Source organism: Otolemur garnettii, unplaced genomic scaffold (genome assembly GCF_000181295.1).
Source record: "Otolemur garnettii isolate 467f Iridium unplaced genomic scaffold, OtoGar3 scaffold00035, whole genome shotgun sequence".
Lineage (NCBI taxonomy): Eukaryota > Metazoa > Chordata > Mammalia > Primates > Galagidae > Otolemur > Otolemur garnettii.
This window is the reverse complement of record NW_003852430.1, coordinates 8,462,269-8,478,632: the sequence shown is the minus strand read 5'-3', so window position 1 is coordinate 8,478,632 and position 16,364 is coordinate 8,462,269. Positions and strand designations below refer to the sequence as shown.

Below are 16,364 nucleotides of genomic sequence, written 5' to 3'. Positions count from 1 at the left end.
CTCCAATTCCAGTCTGTTTAGATCTGTAAGATTAAAGCTCTTCAATCAATCAATGTGGTTTAGATGGTTTGACTTTCACATGTGGGGCACTGTCCTTCACCTGAGGGAGACTACTGTGGTCCTTCTGGAATGAAATGTTCCAGAGTACCATACCTACCCCTGGACTTCGGCCAGAGTATAGGTGCTTACTAACTGAGTTTGGCTCCAAATTAGGCGAGTGAGAGCTAAGTTACGTTAGATTGATCCGGGACCCTAAACAGTAATAAGTTTCTGAAGACTACCTTAAGTCACCCCAGTCACAGGATAACTCTGTGTCCTCCAGGAGGCCTGGCTAGGCTTTTACCACTGTTTGTTCTCAGGCAACAGGGAACAGCATTGGATCAAAACATTGTTTTATTGTCCAGAAATTAGAAAAGTTTGAATAGGATAATTTAAAACCATCTTAGTGGCATTGGTCTATAATTTTTCCCAAATCTGAAAACTTAGAAGATTCTATATTTATCTATTGTACATAAAATGATATACCAGTTGCCATGAAGGTTATAAAATGATTAAGTTACTAATCACTTCCAGGATAAGTCTTATGTGTTGATGAAATCTTCAGGTCTCAAAGCTTTATACCCCACCAAAACTTTACCGGCTATCTGATACATAAACTTTCTCTATAATGGTTCCTCCAGCTAACATGGACAATTAATATAAAAATATGGACATTCTGGCTCGGCTCCTGTAGCTTAGTGGTTAGGGAGCTGGCCACATACACGGAGGCAGGTGGGTTCAAACCCAGCCCAGGCCTGCTAAACAACAATGACAATTGCAACAAAAAAATAGCCAGGCATTGTGGCAGATGCCTATAGTCCCATCTACTTGGAAAGCTGAGGCAAGAGAATCACTTACACCCAAGAGTTTGAGGTTGATGTGAGCTGTGATGCCATAGCACTGTACCAAGGGTGACATAGTAAGACTCTCTCTCAAAAAAAAGGACATTCTTGGAAAAAGAAACCCCTCACATTTCAGAGTCAGGTACTCATTGTTATAAAAGAAATGGTCCTTTCTTACAAGCAAATTTATTTTGGAGTGAGGCAATTCAAATAAGTGAACATATTAAGAGAGCACACAGATGAGAATAGCAAGGGGAAATTTTCATATTATAGGCAAGATCTACAACTAGACTTGAAGGCTGAGTCATAAAAACTTAATATGATAGTTTCCTAACTATACGGGCTGGTCCTGGCACTTACCCTTAGCTAGCAGTCAGGATAAAAAGAGAAGATGTAAGCAGGAAAAAAATAAAACCCTAAATATTTATATAGGACAAGATGTGTAAACTAAGGCAAGAAGGAAAGAACATTAATATTAAATGGCATTCATTTAATTGCAAGTGACAATAAAAAGGATGGAACATATACCTCACATAACTGCAGAGTAATGGCTGGATCAGGTACCCAATTTATATACGTGTCATCAATAATCTATCACTTGCATTGTTACACATTACTTACTCTCAGCTAGGCTCTTCCCTTTGTACAGGCAGATGCCACCGGTACCTACTAGTTTAGAAACCCCAGCAGAATCAGAGCACACCCCCAGCAACTCCAGCAGAGGTCGACCTAGTGGGCTGGGGAATCCATCCTGCATCAATCACTGCCTGGCGCCAGGAAAGGAGTCTGTCCCTCCTCGCCATCACGGGCTGAGAATGCTGGCGGGGTGGGTTTGGCAAAGGAAAATGAAGGCGACTATTACTTTAAAAGGGGGGAGTGGATGCGAGGAGGCAGAAATAACAAATTCTAAGTTACTTTGCCCTCCTGGGAATGCTTCCCTGGCAGGTAAGAGGAGTATTTTTCTTGAGCTTTGCTTTCATGGGGTTCTGACAGCCTGGGGCCACCAAACCATATTTTTAAGCTGGAGAGTTGTGTAGTCATTACAGCTCCCTGCTGTGCCTTATTTTCAGAATCACCACAAATGCTGCTCTTGAAGGACTTTGTCCTCAGTGTAGGGAGCTTATCACAGGCTTAAAATTCTCCTCTGAGCGCCGAGCCTAAGATTTTTTTTCTAATAGACAGTTGATGCACTTTTTTGAGGCAGCAACACACATATTTAATGAAGCCCTGAAAAGGCACCCAGTGTGAAATAAAAGATAAGATAAATCAAAAATAAAAATAGATGGCTTAAAATAGAATTCACAGTTCCAGACAATCTATAAAGCTGTTAATCTGCTTTCAATGTAAAGTACACAGCTAAAAATACTCAAAAGTTGGAACTGGGAAAGAAAGGAGAAGAACTCCACTTATTAGACAAGATGCAATTTTAATTTTATTTATATATGTATGTGCAGGCATATGTGTGTGTGTGTCTGTGTGTGGATAATATTGATTGTTTCTTAATGGGTTTTTTTCATTGATTTCCCTTCCTAGTGATAGTGAAAACTGGTTCTGTGAGTGTCCAAGACTGTACTCAGGCAAGTTATGCCAGTTTGCGAGTTGTGAAAACAACCCATGTGGTTACGGTGCCACCTGTGTTCTGAAATCCGGAACAGATATCGTCTGCCTCTGCCCGTACGGGAGGTCCGGACCCCTCTGCACTGATGGTAAGAGCATCTCATTATTCCGTGTAGAGCCCAGGAACAAGGGGTGAAGAGGATAGAAGTCATTCAGGGGAACCAAGGGTAGCACCTCATTTAACCCAAATGTCAAATATTTATCTTGGTTCTCTTCAAGTCAGTGGAGACAAGATTCATTAATGAGTGATCACTACACTAATATTTCTTATACCCATCAAGTAATTGCAATAAAAAAAGGTAATGAGTTTTCCCTGAGGTTAGATTACAGAAAAATTCTCTATTATGAAATCTCAGTGTCAATCTAATAATAAGAGATTAACAAGGAAAATCAAGAGCAATATATAAAATCAAATTATCTTGTGTCACTTTGGCAAACTAAGAGTATGATATTAACAAGCCTATATCTAGTTATTTTACATTTAAAGATAACAAAACCCATAACAAACTTATTACATATCAAGAAACTAAGTCACATATAATAGCCATGTGCCTCACTTTAGGAAATTCAGGATGAGGGAAATATAAATTACAAAAAGCTATAAGGTGTTGTAATAGATTACCTTTAAAAAATAAGTTGCAGGTGGTGCCTGTAGCTCAGTAAGTAGGGTGCTGGCCCCATATACCAAGGGTGGCGGGTTTGAATCCAGCCCCAGCCAAACTACAACAAAAAATAGCCAGGCATGTGCCAGGCGCCTGTAGTCCCAACTACTCAGGAGGCTGAGGCAAGAGAATTGCCTAAACCCAAAAGCTGGAAGTTGCTGTGAGCTGTGATGCCATGCACTCTGCCGAGGGCAATAAAGTAAGCTGAAAAAAATAAAGTAAGTTGCCTAAGAATTTAATGTTAGCTTTAATATGCAGAAATAAATTGTCTGTAAATATTTTCAAAAATAATAAAAATTTATCATTACTGATATTTACTAAACATAGGACTAGAATTATCTTATCTTTATTTCCACCATAAAAATAAAAAACAAAATTTCCTCCTTTGGCACCAGTGATAGTGGTATCAAATTTTAGAATAAAGTTACCAAAGTGAACACAGGGCCCAATACCCCAAGCACACAAAATGAAAGAAATGGAGGTAGCCTGTGACTAATTATTAAAAAGCTAGTCACTACACCCTGATGTGTGAAAACTGAAACTAAGTGAAAGAATAATCTATATTAAAAGGTATGGAAATTTTGGGTACATATGTCTTTTAAGGGAATTGAGATAATGGATTTGCGGATACCTAGTGAGAGGAGGGGTTAAGACAGAAAAGGTTAAGATGTACTCAGGATTTTATTCTGTGTATATTAGAAGTTATACAAGTCATTTTTACAAAAGGATAAAAATTATAGACTTTGGATGGAATTGGAATCTTGTCCTTTTGTGTAAAAACCTCATGCTTCTAAGGAAAATCATTCTATTTAGATAAAAGCTCTTAAAAATGCAATCAGTTGCAATAAATTTGATTACTAAGGGATGAATCATCAGTTTTCTTCCTACTTGAAAATAAGACTGACCTTCTGAAATAAGAAATGAAGATTTATAAGAATGTCTTTATGTAGTCACAAAATAATGAGGTTTATTCCCATCTCTTGGTCTCATTAGGGTTCCAAAGACACAAAGATATGTATTATTGAGACAGGAAAAATTAAGCCAAGTTTATTACGCTCAGTAGAAATAAAAAAAAAAAAAAACCTGCATGCATCATCCAGGGGAATTTTTCAAAATAATTAGCCTTCCATTAATATGTTCCACAAATTTGCCAGATCCAGTTAAAGGTATTAGAAATGTAAAGCTTGTCAAGAAAAATAAGACTTCTGCCCTCAGAGCTTGGCTTTTAATTAAGAGAATGAAAAGAAAAGAAAAAGGGCTGAGAACACAGTACAAAATTTCTGAGAAGAATCACGAAGGAAATGAATAAGGAGTAATGGACAGTAACTAGGAGCGAGGGCCTGATTTTAGACAGGTAGTCAAGACAAGAACAGCACTCACCCGAGGAGATATTTGTGCTGATGTCGAGAATAAGGAGCATGCCATATGAAAAGCAGGAAAAAGAACTAGCCAGACAGAAGCTTCAGGAAATGGAAGAAGCTGAGGAAAGATAGAATCTAAGCTTTTTGAGTAACGAAAGGTGCTACTCTTTGTCTAGTCCAGCTGCTATAATGGAATTCCATAGACCGGGTAAGTTATAAACAGCAGAAGTGTGTTTCAAATAGTTCTGGAGGCTGGAAAGTCCAAGATCAAGGTGCCAGCAAACTGGGCTGTGCTGAGGGGCTGACTCCCAAGTTTATAAACAGTAATTTGCTGTGTCCTTCCGTGATGGGAGCAACTAGCTAGATCCCTGGAGTCTCTTTAATAAGGACACAAATCTCAGTTGTGAATGATCCGCCCCAGGATCTAATCCCCTCTCAGAAGCCCCACTTCCAAATACCATCACACTGAGGATTAAGTTTCACCGTATCAATTTGAGGGGCACAGAAACATTAGGTCTATAGCAATAGTTAGCAAGATAGAAAATCCTATCACCCGTTAGCAGGACCTATATCAGACAGGGCCTTAGGAATAAGGGAAGATTTTAGACTTTGATTTCTAGATGCCTTAGGAAGAGATTGAAAGGTTTTAAACAGAGGGGGTGGGGTGGTTATATGTATTTATTTAAACTAGTCTGCCTGCAGTAATACAAACAGATTTTAGAAAGCTATTGTAGTACGCCTGACAAAGGGTAATTATGCCTACGATGAAAGGAAAAGGCAGCTGAGATGGAAATAAGTGGATGAAGTAAAATCTATTTTGGAGATATAATTGACAGAACATTCTGGGACGAGCATAAAAAGGGCAGAACCAAGAACATTTAAATTTCTTCATTTTATTCATTTGAACTATAAAGTAGATGGTAGTGTCATGAGGAAGAACAGGGGGCACAACAGGCTATTTACAAAGGATTTTTGGTAGGTAAACAAGAGTTTTATTTTATACAGATGAAGAAAAAGATGCCTGTTAGACATTGAAATGGAGACGATGTGTAGACAGCTGGATATATGGTGCTGGTGCTCTAGAAGGAATAAAGATATAATTGGGGGAGTTATCAAAATGGAGAGAGTGGTTAGAACCATAGAACTTTAGTTGCCTAAGGAAACAAGGTAGGTGAAGAGGAGTGTAGATGAAGAAGACAAAGCCTCGGCCGGGCGTGGTGGCTCACACCTGTTGTCTCAGCGCTGTGGGAGGCAGAGGCGGGTGGATCACCTGTGCTCAGAGGTTTGAGACCAGCATGAGCCAGAGTGAGAGCCAGAGTGAGATGCCATCCTACCAAAAATTGCCGGGCGTTCTGGCAGGCGCCTGTAATCCCAGCTACTTGGGAGGCTGAGGCTAGAGAATCACTTAAACCCAGGGACCCAGGGGTTGGCAGAGGTTGCTGTAAGCTATGATTCCACAGTACTCTACTGAAGTACACGAAGTGGGACTCTGTCTCCGTAAAACAAAAATAAAATAAAATAAAATAAGAGAAAGCATAGATAAACAGATAAAGAAAAGTCGATAAATCCTAGAGATTCCAGTCTTTAGAGCTCTGATAGAGGAGAGAATTGTATATTAATGTCAACACCACCTCCTGACAAACACTCCTGAACATCTTCCATTTTTCTTTTTTTGAGACAGAGTCTCCCTTGTTGAGTGTTGTGGCCTCATAGCTCACAGCAACCTCAAACTCTTGGGCTCAAAGTGATTCTCTTGCCTCAACCTCCCTGGTAGCTAGGACTACAAGTGCCCACCATGATGCTAGGCTAATTTTTTAGAGACGAGATCTTGCTTTTGCTCAGGCTGGTTTTGAACTCCTGGGCTCAGGCGATCCACCCACTTCAGCCTCCCAGAGCGCTAGGATTCCAGGCGTGAGCCCGCACGCCTGACCTCACATCATCGTTCAGCTCATACATGTATATTGCTCCTTTCATGCTCTGCCGTTGTCAGCCTGAGTTCCCCACAAAAGCAAAATCAGGATGAAAATTGCATTCAGGTAGTTTATGTTGGAAATGATCCCAGAAAATAGGAGTGAAGACCTAGCAAGAATAAAATAAATGGGGAAGGAGAGAAAGTCAGTGCCAGGGCACGTATGGAGCATGGAGCTGACTGTCACCGTGGCATCTGCTTCATTTCACTGGGATCTTATAAGTCTCAAAATTGTCTGCCCAAGGGCCAAAGATAAAAGCATTTGCTGTTGACTCATGGTTCTTTTTCACTGAGAGTTTCCCCACAGGACATTAATTTCCCCACATTTCGAGACTGCCATACAAGACTCGTGAGAGTACAGGCTCCAGAAGATGTCTTAGGTGACAGTGTCAGACAAGGTGGAGGTCATGGAGGAAGAGGTGAACACATGAATACGTTTACATATTCTCCTAACAATCACAAAAATGCCCAGTCAGGGTCAGCTCCCTCCGGGAGCCATTTTTACATTCAGTGCTTTCATGGATTCTCCAAGTAGTATGAGGTGATGCCCTCCAATCATCTATTGCACCATTCACTGTTGCTCTTATGACCTCTAGGAAATCGTCCAGAACATGCTGAATATATATTTATGTAACAGGGAAAAGCATAGAGCAAAACAATAGGTCTAGTTGTTGCCCAATGACAACTACACGGTAGAACGGGCACAGAATTATATCTGCAACTTTGCTTTTTTTTGTCAATACCAAAAATGAAAAATCAGCCTATGTTATTTCTTCACCAATTTTATCTATTACATAGCACTTTTCTTTCAAATCCTATCCATATCTACCATCCTAATATATGCTTTGGGGGGTGATAGGAAAGTTAATTATGACATCTTCTACCATGTTGGTATTTTCACTGGGGAATTCACTCAGAGGTAATCATGGCAAGAGTGACAGACTGGAGCCGAGACAAATGCTGAAAGGGAAATTTGGGCTCAGCACCTGTGGCTCAAGTGGCTAAGGCACCAGCCACATACACCTAAGGTGGTGGGTTCGAATCCAGCCCGGGCCCGCCAAACAACAATGCCGGCTGCAACAAAAAATAGCCAGGTGTTGTGGCGGGCACCTGTGGTCCCAGCTACTTGGGAGGCTGAAGCAGGAGACTCACTTGAGCCCAGGAATTGAAGGTTGCTGTGAGCTGTGATGCCATAGCACTCTACCCGGGGGACAGCTTGAGGCTCTGTCTCAAAAAAAAAAAAAAAGAAAAGAAAGGGAAATTTGCAGCTACCTTCCTTTGCAAAGTGCTTTGCTTTCCACTTTTGTACTTCCTGGTGCCTGTCCTTGCCCAAGAATGAACCCTCAATGTTTTCTGAACTACACGATTCTAAAGACAAAGTGGGGAAGGGAGGGCTTTACCCTGTCCCTTTTCCTATTGCAAATATTTCTATAGTTACCTTATATTCATGTATAATAATGCATCTATACATACATTCTTAATTCTTCTATAAATATTTCTTACTCCCTTTACTTGATCCACCCAACTGAGTCTCTCAATGGAACACAGCCCTTGAGGAAAACTTGTACTGACAGCATGAGCTCTGGAATCTATCAGCCTGGGTGAAAGCCCGTTCTTATACTGACCAAATAGTGACCTTGGACAAGTCCAGACTTCAGTGAATCTAATAATAGAACCTACTCAATAGATTGCATAAGAATTAAGTGAGGTAATGCATGTCGAGTGCTTTAAAACATCCCAGGTACATAGAAAATGCTTTTATTTTTTAAGAATGGTTAAAGTAGTCTTCATACTTTCATGGGGAACTCCTCCCTTTTGTCCTAGTGGGAAAGAAGGCTAGCTCTCCATCCCACCCTTTAAAAAAATCTCTCTAGGCTATCAATGAAAATCAAAATTAATTTTCTTTTAAAATTTTTTTGAAGCTGGTGGCACTCTTTGCGGTGATTAAAGACAAGCCAAGGTATTACAAAATCAGGGAGAAAAGCAGTGCTCCAGGGACACAGATAATCACCAGGCTACTTAAGGACAAGATACCTCTGTAAAGCAGCTTAATGTCAGGCTGGCATTTTGTAATGCCGTATTTCAAGTGCATGTAATTTTCTGTCATGTTAAGCTCATAACTCTTTTGATAGCATCCACTCTGATATAATCCACTCCAACAGCTGCTGTTGGAGTGTCCTGCTGTTCAACACAGATCAGTGTTCCTCTTTCCCACCATGTTTAAATGTGTATTTTCCAGTTCTTGGTTACAATGAAAATGCTCAAAGATCAAGCCCACTCCCAGAGGTGAGCAAGGAGACGGGGCAGCCAGGCAGACAAGAATGTGCAGAGGAAAGTGATTCTTCTTGCTCTGGGTTGAAGGCATCTTTAGAGGGCTCTGGATTTTTTCTTCCCTAAGATCTGAGAAAAATTTCCTTTTGCTCAAAGGGAAGGTAAAAATCTCCTGCCATTTACTTTTTTTGCCCCTATTTCAACGTTTGTAGGGGAAAGAGGTTGAGCTATATATAAACCCACAGCACTTAAATATTTATTTCAACACATACTGAAACGTTTTTGAAAACAGCCTGAATAAACTCCTGCTATCAAACATATTGATGTCTTGAATTAGCACCTTTTTTTTTTGAGACAGAGTCTTACTATGTCACCCTCAGTAGAGTGCTGTCGCTTCAGAGCTCACAGCAACCTCATACTCTTAGCCTGAAGCAATTCTCTTGCCTGAGCCTCCCAAGTAGGTGGGATTATGGGTGCCCACCACAACGCCCAGCTATTTTTAGAGGCTGGGATCCCACTCTGGCAATCCACCGCCTCAGCTCCCAGAGCACTGGGATTTCAGGTGTGAGCCACCGCACCTGGGTTGAGCACTTTTCTTCCACTAGCTCAAGTAGCAATCCCAGGAGAACCAAGGTATGGTTATCATTCCAACAGTTATCACCAGGACTTTGTGTTTATATACAAATGAGTCTTAAGGAAATATGTAAGTACCTGGGAGATGTTTTTATTTGTATAAATTTGTGAGCTACATGTGTAATTTCTCTTCATCCACCCCCACCCTCTCACACTTCCCAATCTCCCTAGCCAATCATTTCACTCTCTACCTCCCTGTGTACCCATTTTTAGTACCTACTTATATGTGAGAACATGTGATAGTTGACTTACTGTGTCTTATTCACATAAGATACCAACCCCTAGTCCCATCCATGTTCTTGCAAAAGACATATCGTGTATATATATTTCCTTTATCACATTTCCTTTATCAGTCATCACCCACGGACACTTACGTGGATTCCATACCTTTGACATTGCACCTGGGGCAATGATAAGCATAGGAGTGGAAGTATCTTTGTGAGATACCAATTTATTTCCCTTTGAGTAGATACCCAGGAATGGTATTGCTGGATCACATGGTAGTTCTACTTTAAGTTCTTTGATAAATCACCACGCTGCTTTCCACAGAGGTTGTAAGGATTTCATTCCCATCAACAATGTAAAAGAGTTCCTTTTTCTCAGCAGACTCGTCAATATTTTCTGTCTTTTCAGTAGTAGCCATTCTGACTGGTGTAAGATGATTTCTCATTGCGATTTTAATCTGCATTTCTCTGTCTTGATGTTAAGCATTTTTTCATATTTCTGTTGTTCATTTGTATGTCTTCTTTGAAAAATGTCTATTCCTGTCCTTTACCTACTTTTTAACAGAATATTTCCATTCTTTTTTATGTTTGAGTTCCTAAAATATGTGCATTCTGTATAATAGTCCCCTGTCGGATGAAAAGTTGAAAATATTTTCCCCCATTCCTCAGGTTGTTTGCGCTCTGCTGACATTTTCTCTCGCTGTCCAGAAGCTTTTTGGTTTAATTGAGTCCCATTTGTCTACTTTTGGATTTATTGCCTGTGCTCTTGAGGTCCTAATCATACGTTGTCTACCTAAACAGAAGTGGTTTCCCTAGATTTTTCGAATGTTATTGTAATTTTGCTTCTTCTGTTTAAATCTTTAATCCATCTTGAGTTGATTTTTGTAGATGGTGAGAAATAGGAGTCTAGTCTCATTCTTCTGCATATGACTATCCAATTTTCCTAGCACCATTTATTGAATGAAGTGCCCTTTCCCCACTGTATATACTGGTCAGCTTTGTCAAAGATCAGTTATAAATACGGGGCTTTATTTCTGAGTTCCCTATTCTGTTCCATTGATTCATGTCCCTCTTTTTATACCAGTACCATATTTTTTTTTGTTACAACAGTATTGTAATAAAATTTGAAACCAGGTAATGTGATGCTCCAGCTTTGTTCCTTTTAGGGTTGTTTGGGCTATTGGAGCCCTTTTTCATTTCCATCTGAACGTTAGGATTTTTATCTTATAATTTTGTGAAAAATGATACTGATATTTCAGTAAGAATTACACTGCATCTGTAGATCACATTGGGCAACTCATTTTAATATTAATTCTTCTGTTCCATAAGCATGGGATGTTTTTCTATCTGTTAATGTCACCTATAATTTTTTTCATCAGTGTTTCATAGTTTTTCCTGTAGAGATTTTTCATCTGCTTGGTTCAATATACTCCTAGATATTTTATTCTTTTTCATAGCTATTGTGAATAAAATTGCCTTCTTGATTTCATTCTCAGCCACAATACTGATACCTAGAAATGCTATTTTTTATATGTCCATTTAGTATCTTGCAAATTTACTGCACTGATTTTAAATACAAGATTATTTTGGTGGAGTCTTTAGAGTTTTCTAGATGAGATCATGTTATCAGCAAACAAGGATAATCTCACTTCTCCTTTTCTAATTTGGGTGACTTTTTTTCTCTTGCCTCATTCCTCTGTCTAGAACTTCAGTACTATGTTAAATAGGGGTGATGAAAGTGGCATCCTTGTCCTGTCCCACTTTCTAGAGGAAAAGCTTTCCACTTTTCCTCCTCAGCATGATGCTGGCTGTAGGTTTGTCATATACGGCCTTTACACTCCCTCCATGCCTAGTTTGTTGAGAGTTTTTATCACGAAGGGATGCCAAATTTTATCAAATCCTTTTCCTGCATCTATTGATTTGATCCTATGGTTTTTGCCCTTAATTCTATGTGACGTATTACATTTTATCAATTTGCATATGTTGAACTATCCTTGCACCCCTGGTTAAAAAAAAAAAACCCACGTGATCATGGTGTATTATATTTTTGATGTGCTACTGGATTCAGTTTGCTAGTATTCTCTTGAGGATGTTTGCATCTTTATTCATCAAGGATACTGTTCTGTCGTTTTCTTTCTTTTGTATTCTTGTCTGGTTTTGGTATCAGGGTGTTTCTGGCCTTGTAGAATGAGTTATGGAGAATTTCCCCCTCTTCAAATTTTTGGAATGGTTTTCTTCTTTATATGTTTGATAGAATTTGGCTGTGAATCTATTGTATCCTGGGCTTTTCATTGTTAGGATTTTTTTCATTATTATTACTGATTCAGTCTCACTACTCTTTATCGAACTAGTCATGTTTTCTATTTTTTCCTGATTCAATCTTGGGAGGTTGTATGTTTCCAGGAATGTGTCCATTTCCTCTAGTTGGGGAGTGTATAGTTGCTCATAATAGTCTATGAGAATCTTTTGTATTTCTGTGGCATAAGTTGCAATGTCTTCTTTTTCACTTTTGATTTTGTTTATTTGCATCTCCACTCTTCTTTTCTTGGTTAATTTAGCTAGAAATGTATCACTTTTGTTTGTCATTTAGAAGAACTAACATTTTGTTTCATGGACCCTCTGTTGTTTTGTTCTTGGTCTCTATTTCATTTAGTTCTACTCTGATCATTACTATTTCTTTTTCTCTGCTAACTTGGGGCTTGATTTGTTCTTATTGTTCTAGTTAGGCCATTAATGCCATAAAATGGTTTCTAATTGCTGCATTTATTATATCACAGAGGTTTTAGTATGTTGTATTTTCATTTCTAGTTCTTTAAAAAAGCCTATCTTAATTTCTTTTGTTGACCCAATGACAATTCAGGAGTATGTTCTTTAATTTCTGTGTATTTGTATAGTTTCTAAAATCCTCTTGGTGTTGGTTTCTAATTTATTCCACAGTGGTCTGAAAACATACTCAATATGATTTCAATCTTATAATATTTGTTGACACTTGTTTTGTGTCCTATGGTCCTTCTTGGAGAAACATTCCATTTGCTAATTAAAAGGATACATATTCTGCAGTCATTGAGTAGAACTTTCTGTAAATGTTAGGCTTATATTGCTCTCTGTCCAATACCTCTTTGTAGATTTTTGATGACTATCATCTGTCTAATGCTGTGAGTGGGGTGTTGACATCCCTGTCAATGTATTGTTGTCCCTCTTTCCTTAGGTCTAGCTACATTTGCTTTATGAAACCGAATGCCCCAGTTAGGGGTGCATATCCATTTGTAATAGTTATATCTTCTTGCCAAATTGATCCTTTATCATTACACAGTAAAACCTCCATAGTTGACCACCTTCCTACATTGACCACGTCCTTAAGTTGTCCTAATTTTCATCGACTGGGCATTTACCAGTACTTATATGTACATATCAGTACAGTAGGCCTAGTTCCTTATGTTGACCACCTCCATATGTTGACCATTTGTTACAATCCCTTGTGTGGTCAACTTACAGAGGTTCTACTGTATATTGACCTTTTTGTTGGGGGGGTTTAACTGTTTTTGACTTAAAGTCAGTTTTATTTCACTTTTGTGGAATATCTTTTCCTACCTCTTTACTTTCAGGCTATATGTGTCTTTACAAGTAAAATTTCTTTCTTTCTTTTTAATCTATTTAGTCAATCCATATATTTTAAGTAGAGCAATTAATCCATTTACATTCAAGATTTATATTGATACATGATGTTTGTTGCTATGATATTGTTAACTGTTTTCTAGTTGTTTTTTAAAATTCTTTCTTTTTCTGTGTTTGTGATTTAGTGGAATTCTGTAGTGGTGCCATTTGATTCTTTTCTTTTCCTCCTTTGTGTGATGTTTTTTACCAGCAAGTTTATACTTTATGTGGCTTCATGTTAGTGAATATCATCCTTTCACTTCCTCGTTCAAAACTACTTTGGCCATTTCTTACAGAGTCTGTCTAGTGGTGATAAATTCTTTCAGTATTTGCTTGTCCAGAAAAGACTTTATTTATCCTTCATTTATGAAGGTTAATGTCTCTGTATATAGATTCTTGTCCAACAGGTTTTTTGTCTTTCAGCACTTTGAATATACATCCCATCCTCTTCTGGCCTGTAAGATTTCTGCTGAGAGGTCTGTTAGTCTTATGGGGTTTCTTTGATAGATGACTAGAAGCTTTTCTCTTGCTGATTTTAGAAATTTTCTTTTACTTTCACTTTAGATATTCTGATTATTATATGCCATGGTGAAGTCCTTTTCACATTGTATTTGCCTAATGATCACTGAGCCCTCTATAAAGATATCTAAATCTCTTGCTAGATTTGAGAAGTTTTCATCTATTATTTTATTAAATAGCCTTTCTAAGACTCTCTTTTCACCCTCAGGAATACTGATAATTCATAAGTTGGTCATTTTATATTGCCTCAAACATATTGAAGTCTTTGTTTATTATTTTTTATTCTTTTTTCTTTATTTTTGTGTGGATCATTTCAAAAAGCCTATATTCATGTTCTTTTCTGCTTGGTCTCATCCAGTGTTGAAGCTTTGAATGTGTTTTATATTTCCATCAGTGAATTTTTCAGGTCCAGAATTTCTATTTTGCTTTGTTTTGTTGTTTCTTAAATTAAGATATCTATCTCCTTGGCAAATTTCTTACTTATCTCCTGAAATGATTTTCTGAGTTCTTTTATTGATTTTCAGATTTCTCTTGAGTCTCATTGGGATACTCTTTGGCTTTATGGGGTGACTTTCAGGACCCTGGCAAAATTCTTAGATGTGGGGTGACTGCCACTACACTGAGGTCCTGGCACAGTAAGGATCTCTGGCCTCTTCAATCCCAGAAGAGGCATGGGACCCAAGATATGTTTCCCCCTTCTCATAGTATGCTGGCCCCTCCTTAAGTTAGATGCAGGAATTGGAGGGAGGTCAGGCTACACTCAGGGGGAAAGTAGACCACAGAAATGTTTTTATTCATCCTCCCTCATACTGGGGGGTTACTTCTAGGCCATCATCCCAGGCATGGTCCTGCCAAACAGCAATGTCTTGAAGTCTAGGATATTGTTATCCATATCACGTCCAGTACAAATGACACTCCTCAAGGTAGTTACTTGAGTATGGTTATTCCCAGTCTATAGCTCTATGGGCCCTAATTTCTGTACATACTTCCTCACAAACCAGAAACAGTTGACCACAGCTAGGAAATATTTTCTGATCAAAAGCTTCCATTAGATTTAAAAATTATTCATGTGTTTATATGTAATGTTACAGTCTTTCTCTAAAGGCATTGTGCTTCCTACCAATGATCAGTGTTCAATTTGGTTATACATTTATATAGTACAATATAGAGAGGTCAACATAAGGAACTAAGTCTATTTACTGATAAGTATCTGTGTTACATGTCCAGTCTATGAAAATTAGGTCAACTTAAGGAGGTGGTCAATGTAGGGAGGTGGTCAACTATGAAGGTTCTATTGTATATAATGATATATATAATGATAATATGTGTGTGTATGTACATACATGTGTGTACATATACACACATACACATAAAATTTTAAAATAAGTTATTTTGACTTGGTGAATTATATAAGTTCTACCAGTCTGCAAGTTGTCTGGCCAATATATTCTGTACTTTTTTATTAATACACCCCTGACTTTATTTGGAATGATAATATACCCAGCTATAATTTTTCAGCCTCACTTAAAGCAGAGTATAACCATAGGTCTAAATTAAGGACAACCAAAAGTAAGCAAAAGTGTTAGCGTACTATAATGATCTCTGGAAAACTTCTGTACAAGGGGCATGTGCTCCCCACCTCCCCTCTTTCTGAAGCCTAGAATGTAGGTGAGATGACTTGAATTCCAGAAGTCATCTTAAGATCATGAGGTGACCTTGAGAATGGAAGGATGCTGGGATGGTAAAGCAAAGGGTAAAAGAAGCTCAAACTCCCGATAACTATGAAACCACCATACTAGCCTGGGATGCTCACTATTACACTTTCTGCTAATGATAGAGAAAGAATTTATTGTGCTTAATCTCTAGGGCTTTTTTTTTAACTGTTGTATGATGCTAAATCTAATCCTAATTGACAAAATCAAGGACTAAATTAAGTCCCTGAATTGTATATCCTGGTAATGTTTTATTAAGTAGTTTCCTGCCCCCTTTTTTCCCCTTCTAGAGTTAGAGTGGTACTCTGTAACCCAAGCTAGAGTGCAGTGGCCCCTTCATAGTTCACTGTAACCCTGAACTCTTGATGTCAAGTGACCCTTCTGACTCACTGGAGCATACCACTCTTCAAGGAAATTGTGTGGGGAGCAGGGTATAGAGACTGAGTCTATCTTTGTTGCCCAGGATAGTATTGAACTCCTAGTCTCAAGCAGTTTCCTGCCTCAGCTTCCTAAAGTGCTAAGATTACAGCTATAAGCAACCACACTTTGCTTTTTCTTAAATAGTTCTGATTTTGTTCACAAACCTTAGACTCTTCTTCAAAGAGAAAGAAAAGACAGGAATTCCTGTGTTATTTATCTTATTTCAGACTAGATTTAATATACTGTAGATTTATAAAATACATTTTTTAACTTAATGAAAGTGTAGTGTAAGTATCACCTCAATACAAAAAAAATATCATGGGAAGCAGCAGTATGAAAAACTATATTCTTCTAAATTATCAAAATAATAAAAAAGCAAATTTTAGATCTCTCTTATGAAATGTTATCTCTTATCTTGAAACTAACCCCATAAGGCAATTT

At 38.3% G+C, this 16,364-nt stretch overlaps 1 protein-coding gene across 1 annotated transcript in view; it reads left to right on the top strand.

Annotated features, from left to right (window-relative positions):
• The window catches only part of EYS (eyes shut homolog (Drosophila)), a 1,547,934-nt gene that overhangs the window by 1,421,044 nt on the left and 110,526 nt on the right, over positions 1 to 16,364 (top strand). The window contains exon 35 of the mRNA XM_012805052.1: positions 2,415 to 2,587. Coding sequence (XP_012660506.1) covers positions 2,415 to 2,587 — 173 coding nt within the window. The remainder of the gene's footprint in view (positions 1 to 2,414; positions 2,588 to 16,364) is intronic.